We start from the raw sequence: 18,308 nt of genomic DNA, 5'->3' as shown, positions 1-18,308 counted from the left end.
ATTCCACTGGATGAGCAAGTTTGCAGAATAAAAATGTCTATTAACCCTCAGCAATGACTCTGCACCCTTTTTATAGCTTCCCCTTCACAGCTTCGCAGTAACCACTGCTCAGAACATCCCCTGGGAGTATGGCTGTGATTCAGTCTCAGATGAAGGCCGCCTGCAGCATGCGTTCCTTACCGCCAGCCGGAACTGAAGAGCACCAGAGGTGCTGCCTCCGATGCTTCACGCCTGTGCAAACTTCCACACGGTTACTGCCGCCCCGTGCCTCAGTTTCCCCACCTGTAAAATACCGGCAATAATAGTACGCCACATAGGGCTATTGTGAGGATTAAGTGAGGCAGTTAATGTGAAGCTCTCTCTAGACACAGTGAGCACCCTACAATACTATTACAATCTGTTCCACTGCCTGATGCGGGTCCATGTCAATGCCCCGACATGCGTGCGGCTTGTGGTCCTGCAGCGGCACCTAACTGTGGCGCGCGCTCCTTCCCGCGCATGCGCACAGCGGTGCTGCCACTTTCGGTAGACAGCATCTGGGAAGCGCGGTGACGGCTGGCTGCGCACGTCTGCAGAGAGCCCGGAGGGACTCGCGCAGCCGCAGATGGGTCTGCAGTGGCGCCTGCCCGCCGCTGGGGGCCGCGGGGACCGCTGGGTTCGCCCCGCCCCCGAGGGGTCAGGGGTCACCGGATGGCGAAAGAGCCGCTGCGCGTCGCGGACACCCAGTCCCGGGCCCATGGCGCCGGCGCAGCGTTGCCCCCTGTGCCGCCAGACCTTCTTCTGTGGTCGCGGACACGTCTACAGTCGCAAGCACCAGCGGCAGCTGAAGGCGGCTTTGGAGCGGCTCCTGCCCCAGGTGCGGCCGGGAGGCGGGAAGGGGTCGCGGACGGCCTGGGGTGGGGGATGCCGGCAGTGCAGGGAGGGCGCGAGGGTGGGACGTGGGGGTTCCAGCGGGTACCCTCTCCGCCGCAGGTAGAGGCCGCCCGCAAGGCCACCCGCGCCGCTCAGGTGGAGCGCTACGTGCCCGAGCACGAGCGGCGCTGCTGGTGCCCGTGCTGCGGCTGTGAGGTGCGGAAACACCTGAGCCACGGAGACCTGACCGTGCTGCACGGGGGGCTGCTGGAGCATCTGGCCAGGTGAGATCCGGCCTGGGAGCCTCATCCAGCACTTTCGCATACTGGTGCGTGGGGGGGGGGGGGGGTTGGGGTGAGTGAGAGGAGGAACGCTTTTGTGGTTTGGGTGGGTCGAGTCAGCTTACAGGCATGGCATCCTTGAGGGGTGGAGGGCTTAGGGCTGCCATGGTCCGGGTGGTAGTGGAGCGGCTGGGCGGCTGGCTCACGGTTACCTCCCATCATCTGCTCTCAGATTCTCCCGTTTTTATTGGAAGAGGGAGACTGGACATCTGGAAGACTAGTAACAGTATTCGCTCAGCCTTGCCCAGAGGCAGAAACCCAGATGTCAGTGTGCATTACTTATCTAATGCCTAGATGTCTGAGGAATATTCTGTAATCTGTCATTGAGATTATCCGTTCATTCTCAGCCCAGAGCACAAGAAAGCAACCAACAGATTCTGGTGGGAGAACAAGGCTGAGTTCCAAATGAAAGAGAAGTTTCTGATCTCCCCCCAGGACTATACACGGTAAGTCACTGATTATGAGAGATGAAATAACAGAATGGGGCTTCTCTGGGTCTGTGTCAGGTACTGGAGCTTTCGCTAATTGGAAAGTTCAGTAGGGCCTTCTTAAGTATCTGTTGTCTTCATAGCACTCATTATTCTAGGCACTATACTGGACACAAAAGAACTATGACACAGTCCTTTAAAGGTTTGTATCTAGTTGGGGGATGGGATTTACAATGCATTTAGCAAATAGAGAACTGTATATAATAAAAGTTGTCTATAATCGATTATTTAAATGTGTGATACAGAGAATATTAAGGTCCTTTAGGAGTAAAAGAGGCTTTTTATAGTGTGTGCAAGCAACTGGTACTCACCCAGTGCCCACTTGGAAGTTTTAGACTCTATTTTAACTAGCCTCTAGAGGACCCTGAGAAACTGGAGTGCAGTAAGCTGGTCAGCACAGAGTGGGCGTGAGTGCTGACTGCTTCAGGAAAAGGACACAGCCTCACACAACTTTTATTGGGACAATATTGAGATTGTGGGGAATGGAACCCAAGGGGATCCGGGAACCAAAATTACAGAAAAGCCCATGACATCTATTATTGTTTCCTACTCAGTGTGGAGAATAATGAGGGAATGCTGAGAAATGCCCAAATCCTACTACCTTGTCTTCAAATCTGTGGTTCAGACTGGGTGGGAAATGGGGAACTGAGGCCAAAAAGCACTCACTCCTTACACCCTGGCCCAGCTCCAAATGGTGTGTGGTGGGAATAAAGAATAGTTTAGCAGAAAAAGTCATAATTGAGAATTATGAGGATGGACTCTTTGAGCTTTTTATTAGTTTTTTTTTTTTTTTTAAGATTTTATTTATATATAGAGAGAGAAAGCTAGCACGAGCAGGGGGAGTGGCAGAGGGAGAGGGAGCCTGACACCAGGCTCGATCCTAGCATGTGCTGGGATCATGACCTGAGCCGAAGGCACTTAACCAACTGAGCCACCCAGGTGCCCCAGTTTTGACTTTTGAACCTTATAAATTTAAAGCTCGCACGCACAAGGCAAAGCCAAGTCTGACTGATTTGGTAAAGGTACCACGAGCCACTTTTAGATTTAGACAGGTTATTACTTACATAGCAAAGAGAATAAACCTGAAGTGCCAGCTTCCCAGGTCCTTGTCCCACCCACCAAGAAGGACCACTCTGAAACAAAAAGGGCTAGCTAACTGCAATGTGACACCCTGCTTCTGGGGAGCCCAGTGTGGCCTGCAGCTCTAATCTGAGAGCGGTGGGCAGAAAGCTGCATACTACATTGGAACCTGGGAGGTGATAAGAAACTCTCATGACAGCCGGGGGGTGTGGGGGGGGGGGGGGGAGACAAGGAGGCAAGTGGGAGATGGCCCCACAGCAGCTCCTTTCCTCTTGTGTTCCAGGAGCATCACACAGGTGCTCAGCCAGGATTCTGATGCTGGGGTTCTAGGCTTTGGCCAAATAGGTGCAAGGCTGCCAGGGCACTGTGGTAGAGCCATTCCCCTACGTGTGTTTTACCAGGAAAAAAATCCTAAAACTGATTGCAAACAATGACAAATTATCGTAGCTATATATCAAATTGATAACAATCACAAAGAGTAAGAATTCAAGTAACTTGAACACACAGTTCTGACTGTATACCCTTAGGATATTTTCCAAGGACTAAAGTACTGTGGAGGAATCCTGAGCTTTGCTTAGTAGTTTTATTGTCGATGGTAGTATTAGTATTTTTCTGATACCTTTCTGTGTGTATTGTAGGATAAAACAAGTGTGAGTCTCATGATGTTCTAAAGCCCATTTCTGATTTGTGCATAGTAGAGAAGAGCCAGTATGGCAGAATGTTAACAGTGAATCTGGGTGAAAGGTACATGGGTGTTTATTGTTCTATTTTGATTTTGAAATTATCCAAAATTTGAAGAAAAAATGATCTTTTGAAGATGTTTTCATAACTGGCAGGGACTGGGGTTCTTGGCTGACTTGCCCTTCTTTTTAGATTCAAGAAATCCATGGTGAAAGGTTTGGATACCTACGAGGAAAAGGAAGATGAGGTGATCAAAGAGGTGAGTTAAAAGGCCACTGAAGGACCCAGCCCCATGACCTTGTGTGTAGCTAAGCAGCCTCTCCCTCACAGATGGCAGCTCAGATCCGTGAGGTGGAGCAAAGCCGGCAGGAGCTGGTTCGGTCCGTCTTAGAGGTTGGTGTCCCTCGGAGGAGCCAGAGCAGTATCCAAATCCACTTGATCCCTGGTTCTCCCAGGTCCAGCATTTCACCTACCAGCTCTTCTAAAAGAACTCATGGACTCCATGCTTCATCTGCTCGGCTTGAATTCCCTTACCTGTCTGCCAGGGGGCAGGCCTTGTCAGTGGCGATGTGGGCAGAGCTGGGAGGGAGGGAAGTTTGCAAGATGGGCAGTACCATAGGCCAGTATACCAATTTGTTTCCTACTGGAGGGTGGGAGCATGGCCTAGGCAGACTCTTAAGCATCCAAGACACATTTATTTTTCCTGAATCAAACTCAGCCTCAGGCAGTGCCAGACCCAGAAGAAGGCTCTTCAGCATTTGGAAGCTGGAAAGGGACTAACAGGTAAAATTGCTAAGGAATCTCTTGAGAGTTTGGCCTGTTAGAGCATTCTGTAACTTTTTGGCTGGAAAATGGGAAAAGTTCATCTCTGCTATCCTCATGGTTCAAGGACCTCATCTGCCAGCCTGGCTCCTGCTTGTCTTTTTCAGTCTAGTGGCTTCCACCTCACAGCAGCCTTCGTACTTGGACCTGCCACCCGCCCCAGCACTTGACTGGATGGAGACAGGACAACCTTTGACATTCATTGGCCATCAGGTACAATGGATAAGCCATTTAGGAAGGGCCAGTGCCCCCTCAATTCCCAGGACACCCATCTCTCCTGGGTTTTGTACCTATTCTGGCCATTGGGCTCTTGTGTCTTGCTGCACCGCTCCAGTGTTTTCTCAGACCTCTTTCCTCACCCTCCAGTGATCACATCTGCCCGTTGCCCCCACTGCCACTAAGGAGTGCCAACTCCTACCGCTCATCCTCTGCAGAACCCCCAGTTCCTGCTCAATTTAGGACATTTGTAAATATCCCACAGGCACCTGAGGCTAACCCCTACCATCCCTAGATTTCCCCAACTGTGGAGTTATTTCCTCCTCTTTCATCTCCTACATCCTGTCGATGAGTAGGCCTATTTTACCTCCTGGCTAGATGTCCTCCATCACTTTTCTGGAAGTTTCTATCCCCCCTGCAATCCTGTCCTGAACACAGAAAGTGACTGCCTCACCCGATGTCCTGTATACTCCAGCCATACTGTCTTGTGTTTTTTGCACGTGTCATTGCCATTGCCTTAAATAATAGGCCTTTCTTCAGCCTAGCTCAAAGGTCACCTTTTTATGGAAGGCTTATGTGAACAGGTCGCCTGTTGTAAATGTACATGGGACCATGTAAAAAGCTGTAAATGTAATCTGTGTAAATTTATGCTTAAATCTTTTCCCCTACGATACATACTGCCCTATGAGGAAAGGGTTTTGCTTACGTGGCACCTAGTAGGCACTCTGTTTTTGGACATCTTCATTACTGAGACCGTGTGTCTTTTGAGGGACAGGACTCTTTCAGTTATCTGTGCTCTTAAAATTTAACACCAGCCAAGGCACAGAACACCACTGTGGTGCTTCCACCCCCCCGCTGTGGCTTGTCCTTTTTCTAGCTAGGAACATAGTGTCATCAGTTTCTTATCTGGGATTTCTCCCCCCTCCCCCATTTCCAACTACAGGATACACCAGGAATTGGTAACATCCACTCAGGTAAGGCCCAGGGCAGTGTTTCTCAGATGGTAAGAGGTAATTATTTTAAGTATTTATTTTAGGGGCACCTGGGTGGCACAGTCAGTTCAGCGTTCAACTCTTGGGTTTCAGCTCAGGTCTGATCTGGGGGTCGTGAGATTGAGCCCCACAACAGGCTCCATGCTCAGCACGGAGTCTGCTTAAGATTCTCTCTCCCTTCTTTTGCCCCCCTCCCCCCGCTCTGAAATAAATCTCTTAAAGACGGACACTGAACCGACTATGCCCCTCAGGCACCCCGATTAATTTTTTAAAGAATAAAGTTGATTATGATAAAGTGCTATCTGATCAAGGACCTGTATCTTGAATATATAAAGAACTCTCAAAACTCAGTAGAGGCATATAAAAAGATGTTCATCAGAGTGGCTAAAATTAAAGACTGTGTACGTGAAGAAACATTCATAAACTGCTGGTGGGAATGTAAAATGGCAGAACCAATTGGAGAAACAGTTCAGGGATTTAGGAAGCTAAACACACACCCACCATTATGATCCAGACACTGCAGGAGAAAAGCAAACATGTCTGCACAAAGGCTTGCACACCAGATGGTCACAGCTTTAGTTGCAGTACCCTCAAACTGAAACTGAAAACAATCCAAATATGCCTCAACGAAGGAACAGAGCAGTGCTCAACAAAGAAGTAACTACTGTTAAGTGCAGCATAGATAAATCTCAACTATTAGAAGCCAGACCTAAAAAAGTACATACCAGCAAATGCAAATTAGATTAACAGAAGCATATCTATGGTTGCCTGGGGCTGGGAAAAGGTACAGAGAGGTGCAGGAAGTACTTTAAAGGGGCAGAACGATACATAGTGGTGATGTTTAGTATCTTGATTGTGATGGTTTCACTCAAAAGCTTTTCGAGTTACACACTTTACATGTGTGCAGTTGCAGGTCAGTTATGCGTCAACAAAGCTGTTAAATACCAGTACAGCATATCACACGTTAAGGTAATGTTGCTTTAAATTAGCCCAGGGCCCTCAACTTCCCATGGCCCAGAATTCCTGGGTTTTGCTTTTGAACATTTCCAGTTGTCAATTAGGTAAGAGTTTATAGCTAGGGCATGTTTCACAGTAGCCTGAAACTTGGAAGAGTGCCTTCATTCCTGCTTAATGGGTCTTTTCCAGGTGCTACACCTCCCTGGATGGTCCAGGATGAGGAACACAGCTCTGTAAACCAACAAATAGGACCATCCTATGAAGAATTTATTAAAGAAAGTAAGTAAACAAATTCAAGAATGGATTCTCTAAAATTTTCCTACTCAAAACTGTTTAAAAAGTTTACTTCTTTGTAGAGGAAAAACAGAAATTGAAGAAACTCCCCCCAGACAGAGTTGGGGCCAACTTTGATCACAGCTCCAGCACCAGCGTAGGCTGGCTGCCCTCTTTTGGCCGGGTCTGGAATAACGGACGCCGCTGGCAATCCAGGTACACCTACAGTGCCAGGACTCCAAACCACTACCCCTTTGGAGAGGTCAGCCTTCATCCTGCTAACCCTTCATTTCCTTTCAGACATCAATTCAAAACGGAAGCTGCAGCAAGGAACAAACAGTCACATAAAGAAAAAAAGCCAATTGTTTCCTGATAACTTTTCCAACCACTATAAGGCGTAACGACAAGTCAACAAACCCATACCTATTATTTTCTGTTAACTACTTTTCCTAGGAAAGAGACATACCCGCTTATTTGATTTAATAAAGTTTTATTTTCCAAAATGTACAGTTGGTAGGATCTGCAAAAAATAAAAATAAAAGAATCAGAATTGCAGAGCCTTATGTAAGTGGGATGTATACTTTCTACTCTGTGGGCCCCTGGGTTCTTGTTTACCTTGTTCATGCATCTTCACCAGCAGCTGGGGCATCTCCACCCTTGGTGTTTCTGGTGTAAATTACTTGAGCTCTGTGCTTTGAAACCAGTTTAATAAGTCCTAGAGAGAAAAAATAAGGTTTTCACGCAGTACTATGAAATACTTCATAGACGCTAGAAATACTGAATTTGAGCATGAGAGTTTAATAACAAAGGGAAACATCCCTACATTTCTTTTTCTTTTTTAAGATTTTATTTATTTGACAGAGAGAGAGAGACAGCGAGAGAAGGAACACAAGCAGGGGGAGTGGGAGAGGGAGAAGCAGGCTTCCCACTGAGCAGGGAGCCTGATGCGGGGCTCGATCCCAGGACCCTGGGATCATGACCCGAGCCGAAGGCAGACGCTTAACAACTGAGCCACCCAGGCGCCCCACATCCCTACATTTCTTGGTGATAATCTAATTTTACTTATTTTTTTTTTAAATTTTATTTATTTGTTTATTTGAGACAGAGAGAACGAGAGAGAGAGCACATGAGAAGGGGGAGGGTCAGAGGGAGAAGCAGGCTCCTTGCTGAGCAGGGAGCCCGATGCGGGACTCGATCCCAGGACTCCAGGATCATGACCTGAGCCAAAGGCAGTCGCTTAACCAACTGAGCCACCCAGGCGCCCTACTTATTCTTTCTACATGAGGGGCCCACTACCTGCTGTTGGGATGGTTACCCTCATAGCGCTTTAACTTAAAAGTCACTATATTTCCACATTAGACACTACAGAGGGCTTAAAATATTTACTCATGTATACTAATATGAAATTATGGTAACTAGATCCACCACAAAATTTTAAAAATACTCAAGTAAAAAATGCTTTACTATTTTCATAGCCACATTTCAACATCATTGGGTTTCTTCCATAATTCTTTAAAATGAAATTATTTGAAAACAAGGGATCCCGAGGCTTCACCGATGACATAGGGGTCCATGGGACAAAAATGGCCAAGAACCCTGGTTTGGGGTCTACTCTAGGATGTTAGAATATTACAACCAGTGGTCAGCCTGTGCCTATTTTAGGAAATTCCAGTAAAAATATTTAAGATGGGGGCCCCTGGGTGGCTCAGTCAGGTCTTGGGATCTAGGCCCCCCCCCCCCCCCCCCCGCTTGTGTTCCTTCCCTGTCTCTGTCAAATAAATAAATAAATAATCTTAAAAAACAAAAAAAGACAAAAAACCATTTAGGATGGCTAATACGGGCAGGCCAATTTAACGTGTAAAAAAACCACACCAGTACAACACACTCCTCTCACCTTTACTAAGGAGCTCCTGAAGGGCTGCCCTGGCCAGGGAACCTCGAATCTTCAGTCTCTCAGAGACAACAGCTGGAGTTATAAGCTTATAGTTGGGAACTTCCTTACAGAGTTTGTCGTATGTCGCTTTGTCAAACAAGACCAGATTATTGAGCTTGTCCCGAACTTTGCCTTTGGACCACTTCTGCTCACCAAAAGGAAAAGGAAAGTCAGTGCTCCTGGAAGAAATCACTCCCTCCCTCCCCAAACAACCTGTGTCCGAGAACTCTCTTCCACAGCCGTGGTGCTATACTGCAAGGGTGGCCGTTCCCGTGGAATTCAGAATTTACAGAAACTCTACAAACTAAGATTCAAGTCATTTGAAACGAGGACACAAAATACAAGGAAGCCTAGTTGCCATTAACGGCGTCAAAGATGCGTTAGACTGGGGGGGAAAAGTCTATGCGAATTTCGGATATAGGCTGAACCCCACGACACCAATTAAAATGTCATGTGCTAAACATCAGAATATACACTCGTTTAACTTCTAAGTAGTGCGTACCACCCTATTCTTCCCAAAAAAACACAACGGTGATGAGACCACAAGCTCCAACAATCGGACTCTAGACCGCACAACCTTAAAAGCCATTTGCTCTACAGGTCACTTATTACCACAACCACATGGGTCCGGCGTCCCCAGTACTCCCCATTCCTGGAGGGGCGGCTCACTCCTACCTTCTTTTTGGCCTTGCCCCCAGATTTGTTCACTGGGTCTTTGTCTTTCTTGGCCGACTTTCCGGCATCTTTCTTCTTCTTGTCATCCTTGGGCGGCTGTAGAGAAAAAGGCAGAACGCAGCCAGGTCACAAGGCAGCCCCGCACCGCCCTGACCCCACCACCGGAGCACATGGATGAAGCCATCCCCCCGCCCGCCCGCCTGAAGCAGCGGCCGGGCGGATCGGGGCCCTCCGTCCGGTGCCGCCTCAACTGCGCCCCAGCACCGCCCGGCTCCCCACCCCCAAGAGCTCACCATAGCGAAGCTGGGAGAGCAGCGTCAACCCCTGCAGCCTCCCTAAGATGTCGGACAGAAAGGAAGCACCGCTCCCCCACCGGCCCAGAAGCCTCCACCCGCAGCGAGCGCTTCCGGGGCAAGGGGCGGAGCCCGCGGAGGAAGGCCGGAGGCCCGGCCCCCTCGTGCCGCGGGGAGCGGGGCGCAGCGACGGGGCAGTCGTTCCCGAGCCGCGCTCCCCGGACCCTGCCCGCGACTTATTGGGCTTTGCGGCTAGTTGTGAGGCAGCCACACGTTGTATTCCCTGGCCCTGGAAACGAGAGACAGAAAACAATCAGCCAGGCCCCGCAACGACCCCGGCGACCCCGCTAAGCGTGGTGCTTCAAGTGCGCAGGCGCCGCAACCAGCGCGCTCGGGGCGGGGAAGAGGGGGCGGGGGGCGGGTCCCACGGCTGCGGTTCCGGGGCGGGGCCGCCAGGAACAAGCCCAATCCGCGTCTTCGGAGCCGCGGCGGCCGCAATGGCGATTTTTAGTGTGTATGTGGTGAACAAAGCTGGCGGCCTCATCTACCAGTTGGACAGCTACGCGCCCCGGGCCGAGGCTGAGAAAACTTTCAGTTACCCCCTTGATCTGCTGCTGAAGCTGCACGACGAGCGTGTGCTGGTCGCCTTCGGCCAGCGCGACGGCATCCGCGGTGGGCTAGGCTTGCGTCCGAGGGGCGGGCCCGGAGCTGCGCCGTGGGCTGGTGTCTCTGCGGGGCTGGGGAGGGCGCGGAGGGAGAAGGGAGAGGTGGGTGAGGCCGGGTCGCTAGTCCCTTCGGCGGAATCCCCACGCTGGGGCTTCGTTGACCCTTAGCTTCACCTCTGCAGTGGGACACGCAGTGCTGGCCATCAATGGCGTGGACGTGAACGGCAAGTACACGGCCGATGGGAAAGAGGTGCTGGAGTACTTGGGCAACCCTGCCAATTACCCGGTGTCCATTCGATTCGGCCGACCCCGCCTCACCTCCAATGAGAAGCTCATGCTGGCCTCCATGTTCCACTCGTAAGTCCCCCAGCCCTTCCTAGGGCCTGTGGGCCTGCACTTGGCCCTTGGGCCGGCTGGATTAGTGTGGTTCTGCGGGAAGTCTCCTGAGCGGCCGTGCTTTATCTTTCTTCGCCTCCCTTAAATCGTCAGTTCTTGCAGTTGTGAAAGAAAAAGAACTAATCCCGATGACTAGGTTTTAGGTAATACCGGCAGTGGTGTGGCCTTGCACAAGTCAACTTCTCTTCCCTCAGCTTTAGTTTCTAAATAAAGTAAGGTAACTGAATTAAATGATCCTTAAGACCTTTTCCCATTCTCAACGATAGTAGAAGGTGTGCTGGGTAATCGTAGCTGTGGGGTAAGTAACCATGGCACGCATTCCCAGTGGTAATTTTACCCAAAGTTCTCAATGTAAAATGGGTTTGTTTTTTCTTTTAAGATTTTATTTATTTATTTATTTGACCGAGAGAGAGACAGCGAGAGAGGGAACACAAGCAGGGGGAGTGGGAGAGAGAGAAGCAGGCTTCCCGCAGAGCAGGGAGCCCGATGCGGGGCTCCATCCCAGGACCCTGGGATCATGACCTGAGCGGAAGGCAGACGCTTAAGGACTGAGCCACCCAGGCACCCCTCCATGTAAAATGTTTTAAGGCAAAGTAGGAGTGTAAAATACATGCAGAGCTCAAATGAATTTTAAAGAAAGTTCGGTGCTGTTGCTGCTGGGCAATTGACACGGCCTGTTCTGACCTCTCAGGGTGTCATGTGAACTCAGCAGAGAGGGTCGCTTCAGTGGAAAAGTTTGAGAAGCACTCCTCCCTCAAAACAGCGGGGTGCATTCCCAACCTTACCTCCTTTGCAAATAGGCTGTTCGCAATCGGTTCCCAGCTGTCTCCAGAACAGGGCAGCTCAGGCATTGAGATGCTGGAGACCGACACGTTCAAACTGCACTGCTTCCAGACACTGACAGGTAGGCGTCTCCAGATAGGCCAAAGGGATGCAGAGGGGCAGGTTGGGGAAAGGGACTGACCAAAGACAGCTTTGGTAAGCAAGGGGGTGGTGGTTAACTTTTCCTGGGACAGTTGCACAGACACATACGTCTATTTGTTTTGTGAATCGAAAGCCAGTATTTAACCTGATGCCAGTTTTGTCCACGCCACCCAGAATGCTCAGCCCTGGGGATCCTGTGTGCAGATAAAACTCCCCGTAATGGTATCTCATGTTGCACACGTTTCAGAAGGTGTGTTTCGAAATGAAACCTGAATGCCAAACGGAAATGACCTTTGGGTCGTGTCACTGCCTCACTCCCTTAATGGGGATGATTGAAAACTGCCTGAGTCTGCCCGCTGCCTGGCACTTGCTGCTGAGGGACCACAAGATTAGGAATTAAGTGACAGAGCTAGATGTCAAAGCGTGGTCTCAATCAGTTGCGTGATGTGACAAAGTCACTTCCCTGCTCTGATCTTACAGATTCAGTTTTGCTCTTCCTGCTTTATGGAGCATTAAGGATAAAAATAAAAATGGGCTTATGAAAATGCCATATGCACACAGGATGATGTTATTTGCTGCATTCTGTACCCTCTTGTAACCATTCTTGGTCCTTCTCCAGGGATCAAGTTTGTGGTGCTGGCAGATCCTAGGCAAGCTGGAATAGATTCTCTTCTACGAAAGATTTACGAGATCTACTCAGACTTTGCCCTCAAGAATCCATTCTATTCCCTGGAAATGCCCATCAGGTAGGCGGTCTCCCTCCCCAGATACTGGTCAAAGCGTCCTTGCCCCTCCCTTTGTGCTCTTCCCCGAGTTCATTTTTCAAAAGGATAAGAAGAGTTACTTTTTAAAAAATTTTTTTAAGATTTTATTTGTTTGTGAGAGAGAGAATGGGAGACAGAGAGCATGAGAGGGAGGAGGGTCAGAGGGAGAAGCAGACTCCTTGCCGAGCAGGGAGCCCGATGCGGGACTCGATCCCGGGACTCCAGGATCATGACCCCAGCCGAAGGCAGTTGCTTAACCAACTGAGCCACCCAGGCGCCCGAAGAGTTACTTTTAAATAAAACAAAAGTGAGCTAGTCTTTTCTTGCTATTTTGAGAAACCAAAGATTTTTCTTGTCATTCATGTCCTTCAAGCAAGTTTCCCCTGGCTCTACCTCGGCACCCAAGGATGGGGAGGAGAGTCTGAGACCTCACACTTTGTCCTCATTTGTGCCTCTTGGGTCTGGCCTAGGTGTGAGCTGTTTGACCAGAACCTGAAGTTAGCCCTGGAGGTGGCAGAGAAGGCTGGAACTTTCGGACCTGGGTCATAGGCTGAGCCCACAATGGATCCCCCAAATTTGAGAGATCCTACAGCAGGGATCCTGCTGTATCCACTCCAGTGGAGATCCCTGCAGCCTCGTTAGTGTACTTGAAAATGGGAGGGTGCTGAGCCTGATGACATGTACCGATCCCCGAGCCTTAATGCCATGCTCTCTGCCCTCCTGTATCTACCGTGAGCCTACTTCCCAACTCTGTACAGGTTTATTTATGGAGGGAGTAGGCCCATAAATGCTTAATAAACATTCCTTTGATCTGTGTTCGCTATCCTCATTAATGGTTTGGGGGGAAGAGGCTCTGGTGGGGAGACAGGAATGATCAGGGAATTCTGGGAAGATGAGATACGTTCTAGTAGAAAACAAGTAATTGTTCACTGAAGAATGAGCATGGGGCTTTGAGTCAGGAGCCTTGGGTCTAGTTCCAGAATTGCTGACTTCTAAGGTGGTGGTGGCAGTGGTGATGACGGTGGGGTATTTATCAGGTGTTTACAGCCAGGTTTTACTGCTTTATTTAACTTAACCCTCACCCTAATCTTGGGATGCATTCTGTTACGGACAATAGATTTACCAAAGTACAGACTCTCTGCCTCAGAGTCTCAGAGCTAGTTACTAAGCACCTGAGTTTTAAGCCAGGCTCTCTGACTACACTCTCCGGGAGCCACTGTTACACTGCCTTCCTCCAGTTACATCTGCCAGAAACCCAGTGCTTCATCTGTAAAATGATCATTGAATTAATGCAATTGAAGGCAAAGGAGCCATAAACTTGAAGGAGTCCATGTCAGGTTTCCCATCCCAAGGAGATGAAGTTTGCCCCTTTTGGGGTATCAAGAGAATATTTTCCAAAGAAAGCAGTCTCTGGCTTGTAGTACCCCTTTGGAAAGAATGACTCCCTGATAGTATTTAGTATCAAATCTAGTTTTAATCTGTGTCAAGTCCTCCTCCCTCCCACCCACACCCCATGCCCCCCGCCGTCCCCACAGGGTACTGGTGAGCGTGATGGCCTCCTCTCCCCTTGGAATCGAAGGTATTGGCAATAGCCGTTGCCAGTGCTAAGAGGCCTTAGGGCAGCAATCATGGGTCCCTGGTACCCTGCCGCGGCAGGAGGAGCCTCACTCTACTGGCGATGGTGTGGGAGGGCCCAGCAGGGGAAGAAGGGTTTAGGGGACTCCCTGACTGCAAGGCTTTCCTGTTTGAAGGCAGGAAATAGGAGCTAGTGGAGTCCAAGAACAAAAGTTGCCTTTTAAATGGAACACAGGATGGGGAGCTGGGACCTCATTAGCCACTGGTAACTTCCAGCACCACCTGGGCGAGGGGAAAGGCGCACAAGAGGAAATCAAAGGTTCAATGCTAGCCGGAGCAGCCCCCCTTTCTTTCTCTCTGCCCCCCTCTCCCCGCAGCCCCGTGCAAGGGGAAGGCCACAGGTGGGAGAGGATGCACTGGAGCCTGTACTCTTCACTCAGCCTTCTTGGGCACTCGGCCCATCTTGGTGCGGATGTTTCGTAGGAGAAAGAAGGCAGCGGTGCTGACCGCACAGATCACTTCAGCCACCCAGAAGGCTGTGCTCCAGGTATAGTGCTTGGCAATGGTGCTGAAGGGCAGCCCAGCCAGAAAGCCGCCCACTGCCAAGGAGGAGGGGAGAGCCCGGGTCACTTGGGAGGCTAGAGTCAGTGGGGCTGGCCCCAGCCTCTAGCTAGCCTATGTGCGAGGCACAGTGGGGGAGAGGTAGACACTCTGGAGGGCACCACTTACCATTGGCCATGAGTCCCACAATGGCGTGGGAGGTGCCGCACAAGTTGGGAGGGGCGCACTCATTGGCTATAACTCCGAACAAGGCAATGGGACCGTAAGAAGAGAAACCAAACGCAGCTCCCAACACCAGGATCCAGAGCTGCAAGGACGGTGCAGGGTAGCATTTAGAGTCTGAGAAAGCCTACCTACCTACCACTGCCAGAGGGGAGAAAAATGCTTGGCCCTGGGAACAGATGATTGTAGTAAGGAGACAGTAAGTGACCACCCTCATCCCGCTTCCTGATAAAACTGACAAGGCCAAGCTAGAGGAGTGGGGCCACACTGAGCCAACCTGAGGGCCTGGGTGGGTAGGTGAAGGAGCGACAGAAGCCATCCCTCCCAGTTAGATGCGCTCTCTCAGAACTGATGCTAGGGCAAGGCAGACAGGGTAGGACAGGGGGAGACAAACCAGGAGGAAAACCACAGATAAGGCACCTCATGCTCCGTAAAGCCTGTGAGCTCAGCAAGTGGGTGAAGAGCTGAAGTCCAGAAAGCAACATCCTAGAGGAGCACAGGGAAGAGAAGAAAACCGGGCCCCAGGTCCAGGAGGAGCACCAAAGTACAGAGGACACGAGATAAACCAGAACTAGAAAGGGAAATCTGAGAGGCAGAGAAAGGCCTGGGCCAGGGTGGAGCCAGGGACAGGGAGCCTGACAGTCAGTGGCCCTTGCTCTCTCATCCTTGTGCCGGCGGTGGGCCAGGCCCGCCTCATTTACCTTGGGGGAGTCACTGCTCACAGTTACCCGGAAGAGGTACATGGACACGGTCATGCCAGCCATCATGAACAGCAACAGGCCGTGGCGGGGGTTCCCGTAGATGGACAGCCTTGCCTGTGGATACAGGCCCAGCAATGTCAGGCCCTAAAAGCAGCAGAGAACCTCCGCCTCTGGACTCTGACACGGCAGGGCTTCTGCTGACAGGTCTTTGGCAATCCCACCACAGTTCTTGGCCCGGGGCAGCTCTGGGAGGCCCTGGGACCTGCTCATTATATTCTGAGGCCAAACTCCACCACATCCCCTCCTCCACCGTGGGGACATATGCTGGCAAGCTGCACCTAGCCTCTCCTCAACCCCAGTTGCCCTGGGGCTGTAGAGAAGCCCACTGCCAGGCTGAGAGAAATTCTAGCTCTCCTTGACATCCGTTAAAACCCTTTCCCCAGGAGCCTTACCTTGCCTCCACACCCTCAGCAAGTGAGAGTAGCCTGGAATCATTCCAACCTCCCCCCACCCATATGCCAACCTGCCTGTTGCCCCAGAGCTCCCGCCTCTCTGGTGCCTGTCCCGGTCATGCTGGGGAGATTTAAAGGGACCCTCCTCCTTCCTGTCCCTTCTGCGCGCTCACCTTTGCCATGGCCCGGTCTGACAGGTAGCCAGCTGCAATGCTGCCTATAAGGCCCCCAACCTCCAGCGCACTCATGTAGGAGCTACCTGGCGTAGGGAGTTGTGGTGGGAAGAGGGAAAGGAGGGGTGGAAGGGTGTTAAACACACTAGGGTTGTCCCAGACTGGCTGTAACCCAGAGAGGTACAGGGTCCCCAGGGTGACCGGCCACAGCTGTCTGGGTGGTGCCTGGCCTCAGGGAAGGAAGAAAGGGATAAAGAGAAGCTGGGCCTCAATTTCCCATCCCTTTAATTGATTCCTGCTCCCTAGGCGCCCCCCTGCTCCAACACTCATCTTACCCACGAGGACTGACTGTCCTTTCTCCTGGATAAGGAAGAACTGGCCCCAGTCGGTACAGCAGGTCTTTACTCCAAATACCACGAGGTAGCCAATGGAGAGCACCCACAGGTAGGGGGACAGCAGCAGCTCCTGCAAGGTACTCTCCTCCTCCAAGGAGCCTGGGGGCAGGAGGAGGCCAGGCCTCAGGCTCTGCTCTTGCTGTTCTGCCCCGACTGAGCCCCCACCACTCATTAACCAGCCACAGGGCCAGAGTCCATCCACATAGCCAGGGACCAGCAGGAAGGTACCCTTCCAGCCACCGCTCTGCCCTATCCGCTCCACCACAAGTCTCAGCAAATGAGACTTAAGCTTAAGCTTAAGCTTAAGACCTAAGCCACTTAAGCTTAGGATGCTGTCCAGGAGCGGGAAGTCTGGCTCTGCCGTGAGGAAGGACCAGGATATAACGTGAGTCACAGCATTTGTTGCCTCTGCCACTTGTCTGGTACTTACGTGTCTCTTGGAACGGAGTTTTATTTACTCCCTACCAACTCGCCATCACCGCCCCTCTCCCTACAGCCATTGGCTAGCCCAGGGCCAGGCATCCAGCCAGTCCTCAGTGAGTCTGCCCGATGAACGATGAATGAATCAGGCCCCATGATCAGCTTGGGTGGGGGCTCACCCTTCTTGCCCTTGGCGGGGGTGGGGTCCAAGTTTCGGAGTCCCACGTCGGCAGGCTCGTTGTGGATGAGCAGGAGGCAGAGGAAGGAGACAACCACACCGAGGGCCCCGGACAGGGCCAGCGTGCCGCGCCAGTGGTAGCTCTGGGCGAGGGTGGTCGCCAGGATGGGGCCCAGCGCTCCGGCCAGGTTCATGCTTGTGGACAGAATGGCCCACCAAGTGCCAAACTGAGATGGCTCGAACCACTGTGGGGCAGAGGGGGACAGAGTAGGTCCCCACGTTAAACACGCTGAAGGTGAGGGTCAGGTGGGGCAGACCTAGGAGCTCACGTTACAGGGGTGAGGAAGAGGGCGCTTCTACTTGGTAGGGCCAGTGCCCTCATCTGCCACCTGATCCCACCATGTTTAGCTCCTAAAATATCTTGACAAGCAATAGGAGCCAGACTGGAGCTCCCAAGGAACCTGCTCTGGGATGGGGGTGCTGGTACTCCCACATGCTCCTTAGGCATCCTCTGTGCTAGTCTAAAGCAGCTCCCCGGAAGCAGACACTCACCTTCCGCAGGATCTTCCCACACGGAGGCCAGCCCAGCCCCTGTGCCAGGCCATTGAGGAACCACAGAGCAGCAAAGACGGGGACCATGGAGCTCCAGGAAAACGCTACATTGACCACGCCAACCAGGAACAGCCCCAAAGAGAAGAGCCAGCGAGCACTCATCTGGTCGGACAGCACCCCGCTCACAAACTTGCTGATGGCGTAGGCTGCCGACTGGCTGCTGGTGATGAGCCCTGCAGGGGTGGGGGGAGAGAGCAGGAAGCAGGACACCTGGGGAGTCAGGGGCCGGGGCAAAGGCACAGGAGGCATGGAGGAAGGCATGGGGTCATGTGTGTAGGGGTGCCCGGCAGGGTGAGACAGGTTCCCTCCCAGGCAGCTAGGAAGAGCCTGCGCTGGAATCACGGGGCCCCGCTCCTCCTCACCACCAGCGCTAGCCCCAGGCTGACCCATGACTTTTCAGCCTCCTGGGGAGGTCCATCTGCAGCTGTCAGGAGGCAAGAAGGGAGAACAGGGCAGCCGCCCTCCCTGGGATTTACAAAGGCCTGATGACATTTCCCCCTCACACTGGATGCCAACCCAGGGCTTCTGGAAGTTCTGTTGCCCCACCTCTGAACATGGGGTGAAGAGCTTAGAAGTGGAGTCAAGGGCCTTCTTCCTCCTAAAATGTCACCTGGTGGGCCACATGAAGTTATTTTGCCAACTCCCCAGACGCACCCCGCGGTCTTAG

The 18,308-nt window shown here is 51.6% G+C and overlaps 4 protein-coding genes across 9 annotated transcripts in view; 2 read left to right on the top strand and 2 right to left on the bottom strand.

Annotated features, from left to right (window-relative positions):
• Positions 1–663: 663 nt before the first annotated feature.
• CENATAC (centrosomal AT-AC splicing factor) lies at positions 664–7,265 on the top strand. Of its 2 annotated transcripts, none has more exons than XM_045894874.3 (11): positions 664–856; positions 973–1,136; positions 1,541–1,639; positions 3,635–3,701; positions 3,785–3,835; positions 4,161–4,225; positions 4,372–4,477; positions 5,424–5,454; positions 6,619–6,708; positions 6,786–6,918; positions 7,003–7,265. In XM_045894874.3, exons 1-11 carry the CDS (start codon positions 737–739, stop codon positions 7,073–7,075), a joined length of 999 nt encoding a protein of 332 aa, XP_045750830.1. In that variant the 5' UTR covers positions 664–736; the 3' UTR covers positions 7,076–7,265. The 2 variants fall into 2 exon arrangements, with proteins under 2 accessions (XP_045750830.1, XP_045750829.1); XM_045894873.3 differs by having other exon boundaries at positions 3,773–3,835.
• RPS25 (ribosomal protein S25) lies at positions 7,173–9,754 on the bottom strand. Its single transcript, XM_045894876.3, has 5 exons — positions 9,604–9,754; positions 9,311–9,406; positions 8,597–8,780; positions 7,318–7,417; positions 7,173–7,222 (listed from the first exon to the last, which is right to left on the bottom strand). The coding sequence occupies exons 1-4, from the start codon at positions 9,604–9,606 to the stop codon at positions 7,323–7,325; spliced, it is 378 nt and encodes a 125-aa protein (XP_045750832.1). The 5' UTR covers positions 9,607–9,754; the 3' UTR covers positions 7,173–7,222; positions 7,318–7,322.
• Positions 9,755–10,018: 264 nt separating this feature from the next.
• On the top strand, positions 10,019–13,167 carry TRAPPC4 (trafficking protein particle complex subunit 4). Of its 2 annotated transcripts, XM_045894875.3 has the most exons (5): positions 10,019–10,275; positions 10,451–10,625; positions 11,465–11,568; positions 12,208–12,334; positions 12,823–13,167. In XM_045894875.3, the coding sequence occupies exons 1-5, from the start codon at positions 10,101–10,103 to the stop codon at positions 12,899–12,901; spliced, it is 660 nt and encodes a 219-aa protein (XP_045750831.1). In that variant the 5' UTR covers positions 10,019–10,100; the 3' UTR covers positions 12,902–13,167. The 2 variants fall into 2 exon arrangements, with proteins under 2 accessions (XP_045750831.1, XP_054368235.1); XM_054512260.2 differs by lacking the exon at positions 10,019–10,275 and having other exon boundaries at positions 10,492–10,625; positions 11,356–11,568.
• The window catches only part of SLC37A4 (solute carrier family 37 member 4), a 28,448-nt gene continuing 20,759 nt past the window's right edge, over positions 10,620–18,308 (bottom strand). For 2 of the 4 annotated variants that reach the window (XM_064577357.1, XM_045894872.3), the window contains 7 exons: positions 17,582–17,814; positions 17,031–17,274; positions 16,372–16,530; positions 16,037–16,122; positions 15,412–15,525; positions 14,657–14,795; positions 13,321–14,526 (listed from right to left, as the gene is read on the bottom strand). In XM_064577357.1, coding sequence (XP_064433427.1) covers positions 14,360–14,526; positions 14,657–14,795; positions 15,412–15,525; positions 16,037–16,122; positions 16,372–16,530; positions 17,031–17,274; positions 17,582–17,814 — 1,142 coding nt within the window. In that variant the 3' untranslated portion in view covers positions 13,321–14,359. Of the gene's footprint in view, positions 10,868–13,320; positions 14,527–14,656; positions 14,796–15,130; positions 15,197–15,411; positions 15,526–16,036; positions 16,123–16,371; positions 16,531–17,030; positions 17,275–17,581; positions 17,815–18,308 lie in introns of those variants that run through there. The other 2 variants (XM_064577358.1, XM_064577356.1) reach the window with 2 other exon arrangements.

This window comes from Mirounga angustirostris, unplaced genomic scaffold (genome assembly GCF_029215605.1).
Source record: "Mirounga angustirostris isolate CCGP_5_RB_7025 unplaced genomic scaffold, mMirAng1.0.hap1 SCAF_13, whole genome shotgun sequence".
In the NCBI taxonomy this organism is placed as follows: Eukaryota; Metazoa; Chordata; class Mammalia; order Carnivora; family Phocidae; genus Mirounga; species Mirounga angustirostris.
This window is presented reverse-complemented; position numbering and strand designations above follow the sequence as displayed.

Coding starts and splice junctions, on each gene's coding strand:
- CENATAC (XM_045894873.3), top strand. CDS start 737: ATGGCGCCGGCGCAGCGTTGCCCCCTGTGCCGCCAGACCTTCTTCTGT. Junction 1,640..3,634: donor TCCCCCCAGGACTATACACG/GTAAGTCACTGA, acceptor CCTTCTTTTTAG/ATTCAAGAAATCCATGGTGA. Junction 4,226..4,371: donor AGCTGGAAAGGGACTAACAG/GTAAAATTGCTA, acceptor TGTCTTTTTCAG/TCTAGTGGCTTCCACCTCAC.
- RPS25 (XM_045894876.3), bottom strand. Junction 8,781..9,310: donor GGGGCAAGGCCAAAAAGAAG/GTAGGAGTGAGC, acceptor TTTGGTGAGCAG/AAGTGGTCCAAAGGCAAAGT. Junction 7,418..8,596: donor TCAGGAGCTCCTTAGTAAAG/GTGAGAGGAGTG, acceptor TTTTCTCTCTAG/GACTTATTAAACTGGTTTCA.
- TRAPPC4 (XM_045894875.3), top strand. CDS start 10,101: ATGGCGATTTTTAGTGTGTATGTGGTGAACAAAGCTGGCGGCCTCATC. Junction 10,276..10,450: donor CCAGCGCGACGGCATCCGCG/GTGGGCTAGGCT, acceptor TCACCTCTGCAG/TGGGACACGCAGTGCTGGCC. Junction 12,335..12,822: donor TCCCTGGAAATGCCCATCAG/GTAGGCGGTCTC, acceptor GGTCTGGCCTAG/GTGTGAGCTGTTTGACCAGA.